Below are 13204 nucleotides of genomic sequence, written 5' to 3' on the forward strand. Positions count from 1 at the left end.
GGGTCATGTTTACTTCTCTCCAGCAAAGAGAAAAAAGAATGGAGTGGTGACACTGTTTCATGAGTCTCTCACTCTAATTATCGAAAGGGAGGAAAGGGACACAGATCTCAGAAGGCTTCTTCTTCACCTTATTATCAATGGCACTCTAATCTCCCTCCTTAATATCTATGGTCCCACTGGTTTCGATGCACAATTTTGGCAACATGTCTCATACCCTACATTCCTGTTCAAATCATAATCTTCTAATTGGTGGGGATTGTAACCAAGTTTTGGATCCTCTTATTGACAGGAAATCTCTCTCTAAGTGTGTCCCTAAAAAGATGCAAACATCTTTTGCAAACTCTACCCACTTTAGAGGTTTGGTTGATGCTTGGAGGATACCTAACCCAGTTAATTTGGAATTTACTTTCTATTCTCCCACTCATTATTCAAAATCTAGAATTTACTATATTTTTGTCACTCCTCAACTTCTTACTAATCTAATCCATGCTGAAAATGGATCTATACTGATATCCGATCACGCGCCTGTCTTTATTGATATAGAGCTTCCGTCTGAACCTTCTAAGTCTTATGGATGGCGGTTTAACAGTCATTTATTCAAAGATCCTACTTTTGTGGATCAATTAAAAAGTTTTCTAGTGGATTTCTTTCATACTAAATTTACCCCAGACTTATCCTTTCACATTGTATGGGATGCCTTTAAGGCTACCACCAGAGGCTATATCATTGATTATGTAGTGGGAAAAATAAGATATTTCTTGAGGAAACCTCAACGCTTTAATTGTCTATCAAGAAACTTGAACATGCCTATTATATTTCCAATACTGACAACACTCTTAAGCAACTTGTTCAAGCTCAATTAAACTTCAACAGAAGGGGGGAGGAGCTTCACGCCGGACCAAGATGGTCACGTAAAAAGCTCGGCTCCGCTTGACCTATCCCCCAGCCTACCTATCCAGCAGACATCCTGATTCCCGGACCCCACCGCTGGATTGAGGAGGGTGAGCGATTTGCCCTGAAGTAACTCCGGCCCCGCTGGGCGTTCGGGGGCCGGAGCTGCACCTCCCGTTCATTGAGGCCTGGCCCTTGCCCGGAGCCACGGGCTCGATTTAGGGGGAAGACCGGCTCCGAGTGAAACAACATCGGGGTCAAAACCGGAAGTCGCCGGTCGGACCCCGGGATTACGGCGTCTGCAGTGGAGAGTAGCAGGTAGGGGGGCGGCGACGAGGGGAACTGTTGCTAGGTCCCCCCCTATATGTGTGCATTGGGGCCGGCAATCGAGGGAAGGTGCGACATGGAAGTGGCGATATCGGCCGTGCTGAGGGCTGGAGGAGGCTGGGATTTGATCCGGCGGACTCGACTAAGAGGGCACTGGAATCTGACGCCCCCGTGCGAGGGATTCCCCCCCCCCCGCGCTGCTGACATCGCGGGGGCACCGGCTTTGCTTTGCCCCGGGGGGGAGCTGTTGAGTTGCACTCCACCCCATTGTCATGTACTGTGGATAAGTGCACTGTGGATCTCAGTTACACTGAGCTAGACCGGAATTGTGGAGACTGGGGGCAGTGAGTGGTCACTGGCCGAGTGGTGGGGAGTGGCTACACTGTGAGAGGGTCCCCCACCGGGCCAACTTGCTTGGCCGCTTTTGAGACCCCTTGGCTGCAATGTCACGGGCACGTCCTCGCTTTAAGTGCAGGCTATAAGGGGAAACGTCAGTGCAACGCTTTGGTTACACTGCAGGGCACTGGTCTGCTGGATCCTTGGTGGAATAGTCTCCCATTGCCCGGGGACCTTTGGACGGTTACCGAGCTTTAGGGCTATACGATCTCTGCTTGCTCACATCATGACGATTCTGTCGCTGGGTGATCCAGGCCCCCCGACTTTGTTGCTCCCCTGTTGTTGGCCCTGGTGAAATTGCCGCACTGGAAGAACAGCGGCTACTGTGTGTCGGATGCCTTCCTGACTTCGTCGGCTCCGTGTTTTGACCTGGGGCTGGGGCCAGCTGGGTGCACGGTCCCACCTTCATTGCAGTTCATTTTCCTGCCTCGCGGATGGTGGTTGTGTCTGGCGGAGCGTGAGGGCTGACGTTGCCCGTGGGCGCTGATTTTGATGGTGTCCAAGCCAGAGGCCGACAAGCATCAGTCTAGATACGCCAAGGGGTCCAAGCAGATCCAAACTAATAAATTAGACCGCTATACGATGGCCAGGGTTTCCCCCCGATTCGCGCTAGGCCCAGTCGACCGGGAGGGATTCATCAGGCCCACCGGCTGATCCGGAGCTGCTAGATGTGATGGCGGCAATAAATGGGGTCAAGTCTTTGTTGGGGCAAAAGATGGAGTCGCTGAACACTAAACTCGACACGATCACTATTAAGGTCAATCTCATTCGTGCGGACCTCACCAAGGCCAGCGAGAAAGTCAAATCTCTGGACCTAAAGACCGCCAGCCTAATAGATGACAAGGCGCTACTCCAGCGGGAAGTGCCGGACTTGAAGACTTCTCGTGACCTGACTGATCGGAAGCTCTACGAGTACGAGGCGAAAGCGCGACACAATAACGTTCGAATTCTTAGTGTCCCTGAGCTTGGAATCACTACCGCAGAGATATCTGTGTGCCCCCTATGTGTTCTGGGGAAATGGAGGCGCAAGTGTCCCCTTGATCCTTTACCTGCATTTTGGATTTATTCGTTTGAAAGTATGGAAATGTTCTCACATAACCTGCAAGATTTGCGAATGTCACCTGATGTTTTTCTTTATTGTTTGTTAATAAAAAGAATAAAAAAAACTTCAACAAAAGGTCAACTGAAGAGGCATCTAGTGTACTATTAAAGATCAATTCCAAATTTTATGGTGGACGCAACAGAGCGGGCAGGGGCATAACACAGGCCACCGAAGCCCCCGCGGTGCGAGGGCCTCCCAAACTGCAAGGGGGCCACTTATCACAGAACTCAGGCCTGAGAGCTCTAGATTACATCCGGAGCAGGCCCCGATTTGTACCTGGCAGGGGGGCCTCCTCAACGTTCGTTACGCCACTGACAGCTTGTAAATTGCTAGCTACTATTTGGTTCAGGCGGTATTGTTATTCCACGAGATTCACATTATTTTTCACAAATTAAACATGCGTTTACTTACACAGCAGAACACCTTTGCTGCCATATGTTCATCAAACTGTCCAAGAATTATCCGAACATCATTTCCCTGAAAATAAACAAGTACAATTAATATTTAGCAAGCGAGAACACCTTTCATAAATAGTTCTATAAGTTACATATATTGACCTGGAACGTTGCAATAAAATGAAATATCTTGGCGTTAGTGCATTTTTGGAATCCCCATAGAGATTCAATATAAAATCCTCAAATAATCACAATATATCTTTACTCAAAATGTCCAGGCAAACAATAGACTGTTAGTAGAATGGGTCTGAGCTAGGTTTTAATGTGTAAACCTTAGACGTTAAATATGTATTTTTTTGCACAACCCAAGCCTTGCAAAGGATCTACAAAGACCATCTATTTTTTACTTTTTAATTTTAACATCCTAGGTAATGTAGGAAAAACATTAAGGTTTGGGAAATGGCCTTGACCATATGAACCTATTTCTACTTCAATCACTGCATGACCAAATTCACATATTATTTATATTTGTATAACTAAGATGCATAAAGGGAATATTGCAACTCCACAAGTAAAAGTGACACAGAGCCATCTCTGCATGTAGAGGTTTTATCAAATGTTTAAGTTCTGCTCCTTATGCAGATTTGTTTGTATTTGTAAACTACAAGTCAGCCCGCAATCAAAAAAGTTTCAGTACAATAACCTTTTGTCGCCAAGGTTACCTTGGTCTGATCAACCAGGCAGATCACATCAAAAGCCTACTGGTGCCCTTCTCAAAACAAAACAACATACAAATAATATTATAAGAAATACAGAAATTCAAAGTTCACCCCTGTTAAAGTAAAAAGATACAACTGTTATACGACAAATTACAAAAAGAAATGGCAAAACGAATACACGGTTCGAATGTTACACAGAAAACAAATACTACACCAATAAAATATTCAGTGATTAATAGAATTACATAAAAAATTAATGCAAATAACAAATACTCGAGTGAAAACATGAGGATCAGACGAAATACCAGAAATAATAAAAATAAGTCAGTAATTTAATATTAAAGGTAAAGGTGTAACATTCAATGTGAATCAAAGAAAAAAAATATTAAACACTTACAAACTTAATTCCTTAGAAAGCACCAGGCCAACAAAAAATAAAAATATAATAAATATCCATACCATTGAACATGAAAAAGTAACTTATCCCCTCAAACATAGCTAGAGAACACAATCACTAAAACAAATCCAATGAAAAAGCATTCTAGAATTAGTACATTAAACAATTAATGTGAAAAATAATGAAATGTTAGATATGGTATTTCTATAATTTTGAGGCATAAGGCAACTTCCTATCAGACTTTTAAACGTTTGAAGTTGGGGTTGCTCAACAAAAGATTTTACATTTATACTCCAATGAAGTAAAAAATCTGACCAGGGCCAACCGGGAGGTTGTGTTTGATATGTATCCCACCGGGACACATAGCTACAGTGTCATGTCCTAATCTCAGTCAATCAGGAGACTGCAGATGAAACCTTTTCAACTGGCCAAACTTCATAGTTAACACTGGAGTTGGGCCCCAAGGGGTTGCATACAAATTGCACAAACTATAAGTCCAAAGACCTTCACGCAGTTTCAAGCAAGTCAATGTCAAAATTCAAGCTGTTGTTCACCTCAGTTTTGGTATTTTGAATTTCTGAATACCTCTTATTTGGAAAACAGAGATATTCGTGTTGGGTTTTAAAATGGGAAAAAAAATTCTATTTTTCCCAGATCTTCTGTACTGGTGTCTTGTGATCCTGTCTTCTTATAAAAACAACTCTAATGCCAACATAATTCCTCCATCACACTAGAATGAGCTAATTAGCCCTAAATACAGCGAGGAAAGGTAAATATTCAATTGAATTACAACTTGGCTGAACATACACAAATCACAATAAAGTGATTTATCAAACCCTAAAACTGTGAATTTAAATTGGTTTGGCAATGTGTGCATTTTAAGAAAAGCTGCACTCAGGTTTTGAGCATGAAATCACTGGCTGTCACCAATAAATAAATAGAAATGTAGTAATGTAATTCCTTTTCTCAGACACACAAAACACCTTAGTGTGTTGACAGGTTATTTTGCTGATTTTTAGATAGCAAATAAATAATTCAGAACAAATGCAATATTTCATTATATATTAGGACTGCACAAAGGAGATACTCCAAGAAGCACGAGTGGCCCCAGAGATGACAATTCAAATATTTATTTAAAAGGCAGAAGAAATCAGTGACAATGCATTTTGGTCCATCTTTGGTCTTAATCATACCACTTTGAAGGGCAGTCATCGTCAACTTTATTCAGTTTAATCCAAACCATCAAAGTATACACTATCAAAAATTAACAGTAATTTCCAATATAAAAAATGTATAATAAAAACATACATATAAGAAATTAAAAACTACAGTCAAAAACATCCTCTCACATAGTAAAAGTGCTTTGTGCCTGGTGTAATTAAATAATCATAGTATGACATCTCTAATGACAAACATCCAAACTGCTCAGGGCAAGATTACATCTCTAATAATAAAAAAAACCTCTTGAGCAGTCTAGGTCACAAACTACTGTCGCCTAAACCAAACATTCAGTGAAAACCTGCTTACAGTAAAAGCAATAGGACTAGACGTGTCAGTCTTTAAGATCCTCAAAGCAACCCAGTAATGTCTAATAGCCAAATTACAGAAAATAAGTCGAACCCACTTTCTTCGAGAAATGTGATATTCAGTGCAAAAGAGCGCAATATGTTCATCAGTCTCTGGAGCAAGACCACATGCTTGACAAGTAGCATGGTCTGGTTCGAAAGCCCAGGTGTTAAAGGCCCAGGAAAAACCTCATATAAAAACTTTTCACCAATGGTGGTGCAATCAAATCAAGAAAGGGCTCAAAGTCAAAAAATACTTTATTCGGCTTTACAGATAAAACCGTAAAAGTTACATAGCACCATAAAACAAATAAAAATACAGTTCATTACAATAAAAAAGCAGTAGTGAATCCAGGAAACAGACAAACATAATCCAAAGGTACAGTGACAAGGCAGGAAATGAGGAAAGTCGCGCCAATAGGGGTTTATTAGTTCTCCATATAGATTCTAGATCTCACTGCAGACTTTAAACAAAACGCTACAAATGGTATACATTTTGGTTTCGACAGTTGTAGGTAAAATAGGACAGGGGGGACCTGGGTAAAATTCAACTTTAAAAGTGGAATTAAAAAGAATCTGCGAGAAATATTGTAATAATTACCAAAAAACATAAAAGTGCAGCAAATCCTGTGAAGACACTCCGTCGCAGACACAGGATGCTAACGCCTGTCCTCTACAGCTCCCCTTTGGTACAGCTAAAAGCAAGGAAAAATAATCCAATCGAAACCTGACCAATAAAAACCGCTCATGGGACGACAAGGGCCACAGAAGATACGGTTCCGTAGAGGGAATAGTTTTGAGCATCACAAATTTATGGATGCTATGTTTTCCCAATTCAGAGTAATCTCTTTCGAGCTTTTTTAATGTCATAAAAGTATTTTTGACAAAACCCACATCCTCTACAGTAATAAGATCAGGAGCCCCAGCTCTTCAAAGCAACCCTTGATGTATTTTAACCATGGAATGCATAGCATGAAGCAGAGACTTAAAATATCCCTTAAAATCTCTTGGTTAAGCCACCAATTGAGCCAAAACAACAGGGGGCGCATAGCCAAGATATCACAGGTAAAAGGCAACCCCACTACTTCATGAACCACCAGGGTAGAGGTACCCCTTGGGACTCCAAGGAGACGTTTTAAAAAAGTGTTCTCCACCACCTGTATGGCATCAATTGCTGCATAACCCCATATTTCACTCCCATAACTTGCGATGGCGACACTTTTTGCCAGGTATATCTTCAACATTGCTGCAATAGGGCGCTTACCCATTTTAGTGGCAAAGTTGAAGATTGCTGAGTTTTTCCTTGTAACCTCTCCCTTACTCCTCTTAATAAGGGCCCCCAATTCAGGTTGTCGTCCAATGAAACACCCAGATAGGAAAATGTCGCTGTCACCTTTTCATTATCCACTTTAAAGGGATACTGTTTCTTAGAGCGAGTCCCGACCTGCATATTATAAGATTTAGAGTTATTAATTGCTAGGTCACGGTCATCCATGAAGCCCCGAAAGGTGTCAATCAGGGTCTGCGGGCCCCTTGCTGTCCTAGCAATGAGGACAGCATCGTCCGCATAAAGCAAGACAGGCAAGCCTCGATGACCCACTTAAGGAAAGTCAGCCCCTGTTTTCACAAGGGTCTTATGTAGGTCATTATTATATAAATTAAATAAAAATAGGGCCAAAATGCATCCCTGCTGTACACCCCCCTCAACATTAAAATCCCTTGAAACACAGAGATCCTCGGCGTATCTGATGTTAGCCTTGGTGTCCCTGTGCAGATCCTCAACTAAGTTATCCTCCACCCCCATGGCCCTCATGGATTGCCACAGTTCCCCCAGTTGACACAGTCAAAAGCGGAGGAAAGATCCATGAAGGCCATGTAGATCGTACCTTGGCAGGTGACTGTATACTTCCCCAAGATCAAATATAAATTTAGGCATTGGGCTAAAGTGGAATGCCCTGGGCGAAACCCACATTGAATGTCTGCAACAATCGCATTCTTTTTTTTAATATTTCTTTTTATTGACACAAGGCATCAAAATAGGTGCATAGTACAGAGGCAGAACCTTAAGTAGCCACATAACAGTACATCATACAGAGAATATTGAGGGGGGGGAATGGAAAGGCAAAATATTTGTACATGTAAGGGTTACGGGGAAGCAGGAATATCAAAAACGACATTCACAGGTGGCGCACATATGTCCCCTCTATATCGATTCCACGACCCCCAAACAGTAGCCCATTTACGAGGGCGACCCCTTGCCAGGTACACAGTCTTTTCTCGGGAACATGCACCTATCCATACTCTCTTTCCACCCATCCAGCGTAGGTGGCCTCTCGGATCCCCATTGCTGAGCAATATTCCGTTTAGCTATCATTGCTCCTAAAGTGGCCCACCTGGTTTGTGCTGTGTTTAGATCCGTCGGCTCCCAGATATTAAGGAGACATCTCCTAGCCTCTGGTAACACTGACACCAATACTTCCTGCATGACATCATGTATCTTACCCCAGTATTCCACCATATAGTGACATTCCCAAATGATATGGAGGAATGTCCCCAGTTAACCACACCCTCGCCTACACAGACCTTCCTCAGATAGTCCCATTTGCATCAAACCTGGGCCTGTGACATATACTCTATGTAATATTTTCAACTGGACAAGTCTCAATCTTGCTGGAATAGCAACTTCCTTCGGGGAGGATACAGCCGACTGTCAATCCTCATCATCTAATTCAATACCATCTCTTGTCCATTTATTTCTTAGATCTACTAGAAGGTCTGCTCTATGGTTAATCAGCTTTTTTATAAATCAGGGAAATAGTTCCTTCTGGTAAGTGCCCATCTAATATTCTATCCTCTAGCGGTGAAGCCTCCGGTATCTCTTCGTCCACCGGCAGTGCCGACTTTAGTGCGTGACTAACTTGCGCATAGCGGAAATACTCCGTCCCACTCAACTCGAATTCGGTGCGCAATTCAGCAAAGGACTTAATCCTCCCTTTTACCCAGATATTGCCAATAGTAGCAATCCCAATCAAGTCCCACTTATCAAAACCCTTCGGATTCCAAAGCCTGCCCAGTTTGTCCGACCCAAACAGTGGTGTGGCTAGGGTAAGTCGGTCTCTCCACCCCAACGAACTAGTAGCGTCATGCCATATCCGTACCGCCACCCTAGTTGGCTCCGTTAAACTCCTCCCTGCAGACCTGGCATACAAAGCTCTATTATAATTGCCACCAGGGAGTATCCACTTATCCATCGCATATCCCGGATCCGTTGCAGGGCCGTAGGTACCTTGATTTATGGCTCCCAATTGCAAAGCCCAATAATATCTCTTAATGTCAGGTAGGGCTATATCTCCATCGTACAATGGAAGTGTTAGTTTTGTCAACACAATACGGGGTCTACCTTCCCATAACAGACTATGCTGCATCCCCTCCACCTCTCGAAAGTAACTACCCAGCACTATATCCAACGTATTCTGAAGGGCGTAGAGAAAACGGGGCAAGGACATCATCTTAAAAAGGGCCGCCCGTCCCAATAGGGAGAGCGGAAGTTTCTTCCAGCCGGCCGCGTCACTCCTTAATCTAATCAAAGGGGGGAGGAGATTTCTCTCATATCTGACTATGGGGTCCATTGAAATAAAGATCCCTAGATACTTAAACCCTTCCGTGGAGATCTGATTCGGGCAATTTCGCGGGGGAATAGGGGCGCCGCTACTCAGAACAAACAGATAGGATTTCGCCCAATTTATAGTAAGCCCCGAATTCCTACCATAGGAGGCCAAAACATTACAAACTACTATGATGGATTTTCTAGGTGAGGTCAAATAAAGTAGAATATCGTCTGCGTACAGAGAGATACGGTCCTCCAACTGCGGGGACCAACAAATAACCCGAATCGAGGGTTCCCAGCGGATCCAGGCCGCCAGGGGCTCGAGAGCCAGTGAAAACAGAAAGGGAGAAAGCGGACATCCCTGCCTAGTGCCCCGCCCCAGACAAAATGGTGCAGAGACACGATTATTTACTACAACCTGAGCGAGGGCTCAGTATATAACAAACGCACCCAGCTAATGAATTTAGGACCAAATCCGAACTTTGCCAAGACTGCCCACAAATATGGCCATTCCACCGTATCAAAGGCCATCATTGCGTCCAATGACGCTATTATGGCCGGGCCTTTCAGGGTATGAGCTCTGGCCAAAACTCCATGCAACCAGCGTAGGTTTAAAGCTGTATTTCTATGTGGAATAAAGCCTGATTGATCGGGGTGTATCAGCTCACTGATCACCTTAATAGGCCTATTGGCTAACAATTTGGCCAGTATCTTAGGTTTCGCATTCAGCAACGAGATAGGCCTATATGAAGCACAGTTGGATTTTGGCTTCCCTTCCTTACGTATAACCACAACCGAGGCCACTCTTTAAACATATGGCAATACTCCGCGCTCTCGGGCCTCCACAAACATACCTCTAAGATAGGGGGCAATCTTATCCAGCCTGAATTTATACAACTCGATCGGGAGTCCGTTAGGGCCCAATGCCTTACCAGAATTCAAAGAACGCACTGCCCGGGAAACTTCATCTGCGGTGAGCGCACTATCCAGAAAATCGTGGTCTTGCTTAGTAAGGCACGGAAGTTGAATATCTCTCAACAACAAGCGAGAATCTTCCTCAGGTCACTCTGATACCGAAGTGTACACAGTCTGAAAATAATCCACGAAACCATCCACTATCCCCTGGGGGTCTGTTATTCGCACTCCCTCCGCCGTCTCAATTTCCGGGACCACATGATCTGCTCTATCCTTCTTATCCAACCTAGCAATCAACTTCCCGGCCTTATCTCCAACATCGTATAGCCTACCCTGCTGCTCCCTGCTCAGGGCTTTGGCACTATCAGTGACCAGTGTTCTATACTAAAGTTGCTTCAGATTCAAAACATGTAACCTGGCACAGGTCACTTCCTGTTCCAAATCAGTCTCAATCCTAGCTATCTCAGAATCTATCTTTATGACTTCATCATTCCTCTCTTTTTTAGCTCCCGCGATCAGAGTCAAATCCTGGCACCTCAAAACAGCCTTAAATGCCTCCCAAAGCGAGATTTACGATGACACCGAACCCTCGTTTTCCTGAAAATAATACTCCAACGTCTTCAACAGGTCCTTACGAATTTTAGGATTACGCAAGTACAAGGGGTTAATTTGGGCCACTCTGCCTCCCGATCCAGAGGCCTTCTCGAATCTGAGCCAGAGAGACGAATGATCCGATATACCCCTAGCCAGGTGTGTCACCTCTGTAATGTACGACGCTGTGGCCGCCGGCACTAAACAATAATCAATACGGGAAAGACTAACATGGGCACTAGAGTGGAAGGTGTATTGCCGTTGGTCCGGATGATACAATTTCCAACCGTCAATCAGGCCCAACGCATCCATAAAATCAGGAAGCCATCTCAGCCCCCGCCCCGTATCTCTAGGCGGATGCCTGTCCATGGCGCCGGAGACCACAGCATTGAAATCACCTCCCAAGATCAACAGACCCCTGGGGAGGTCTAGAAGGACCTTCCCCAAATCAGCGAAAATAGTTGCCTGCATACCTGGGGGGACATAAATCGACACTAAGGAAAGAGTGTACCCCTACCAACACCGCTATGTATCTTCCCCTATCATCTTCCACATTCGAGTCTATCACAATTGGGAGCGACCTCTTGAGTAGGATCCCAACTCCCCTGGACCCCGAAGTGAATCCCGCATGTGCTATTAGCCGATATCCCCTTCTATGCATCGCTTTACATGCATTCCCTACCAAATGAGTCTCTTGAAGCAGGGCTACATCAGGGGTGTGACGTATAAGGAACTGTAGAACCACACTACGTTTAATTTTATCCCCCAACCCATTCACATTCCAACTCAACACCCTCAACCCTCTACCCCCTATCATAAAACATGAAGAGGGTCCAACCCCCCCTCCAAGGAACGGTCTTCCTCCATCCACTGCAACACAGTCATTCCCCTACCGAATACGATGCCTTGATAAACAACAACAAACAAAATGTAACAACAATGAAAAATCCCTGCTGGCGCAAACTTAAGAAATCGTAAATTTTACGATTCCTTAATTTTGCGATGCAATTTCAATAATACATCCCATTTTCTGATTTTTTTGTCGCAAACGCTGCTATTTTGCGAATTGCAGCGTTTGTGACAAAAAAATCGCTAGATACATCTGCCCCTTACTCATTTAGGAATTCACAGAAGTTAGGACTCCTAACTTTAGGACTCCTAAATGCCTACTGTGAATACCAAAAGTCTTAAAGTTAGGATTTTTCTCAGTTTAGGAGTAGTAAAGTTAGGACTCCTAACTTTAGGACTCCTAAATGCCTTCTGTGAATACCGAAAGTCTTAAAGTTAGGATTTTTCTCAGTTTAGGAGTATTAAAGTTAGGACTCCTAACATTAGGGTTCCAAAATGCCTTCTGTGAATACCGAAAGTCTTAAAGTTAGGATTTTCTCAGCTTAGGAGTAGTAAAGGTCCTGACTGGGAACTACCTGAAAATCTTGCGAAGCATGCATAGGGTGTGGAAGCAGGCAGAAAAGTCTGTGTTTACCTGTTTTTTTCATAGATAGCTTTTTGTCTAGATTCTGCTGAGGTTGCAGACATGGTCTGTTGGAGCGAAGAATGGGCCAAGTTGAGCAGGCTACCATGCATCGTTCGTAACAAGGTGGTGTTCCCAAAGATGAGGACTTACGTCTTTTCCGAGTTGAGCTTGGGGCAGATGTCCAACATCCAGTTGGCATTGTCCTTCATACAACTGTGTAATGTATTACACATATAGAATATTCAGTAGTCCTGGCCTGACTAGCTGAATCCCAGAGCAGACACTCCAGTATATGCTCAGTTAAGTTAAGTTTGCTTTTTTGGTTAAACAAATGTTCCTCGCTGGACCGAGTCTTGAGATCTGCTTGTTGGTTTTCATCTTCTGTTATAAATTGTATATCAAGTTTCGGGAAGAGTGGGGTGATTGGATGGGGGCCAAATTACTTATGCAATAAATGTCGACAGTCCACATTGCCTTTAAAATCTTAGCATGGAATGTCGAGGACATGGGCACAGCCCACAAGCATCACTGTATCCAGTCACAGCTGGAGTGCTGCACAGCTCACATTATTTATTTACAAAAGACCCACCTCTCCTCTGCTAAATCCCTACAATTATGCATGAAGTGAAGAGGGCAGTAGTTTGCCACTGGATTCATGGCTTATACATCTGGGTCGGCAGTCTGGGTGCAGGCTAGAATGCTGTTTGTGGCTGTAGGGTCTACAATAGAAATAAATGTCTGTTATGTGTTTGTCCATGGGAACCTCGAAGATAGATCACTGGTTCTGGGTAACCTCTATGCCTGAAAAACAAGGCACAAGATGTC

The 13204-nt window shown here is 43.8% G+C and overlaps 1 protein-coding gene across 1 annotated transcript in view; it reads right to left on the minus strand.

Moving 5' to 3' along the window:
* The window catches only part of GABBR2 (gamma-aminobutyric acid type B receptor subunit 2), a 1712046-nt gene that overhangs the window by 968418 nt on the left and 730424 nt on the right, over nucleotides 1–13204 (minus strand). The window contains exon 5 of the mRNA XM_086967412.1: nucleotides 3128–3193. Coding sequence (XP_086823538.1) covers nucleotides 3128–3193 — 66 coding nt within the window. The remainder of the gene's footprint in view (nucleotides 1–3127; nucleotides 3194–13204) is intronic.

Source organism: Lissotriton vulgaris, chromosome 4_1, assembly GCF_964263255.1.
Source record: "Lissotriton vulgaris chromosome 4_1, aLisVul1.2, whole genome shotgun sequence".
NCBI classification, from domain to species: Eukaryota; Metazoa; Chordata; class Amphibia; order Caudata; family Salamandridae; genus Lissotriton; species Lissotriton vulgaris.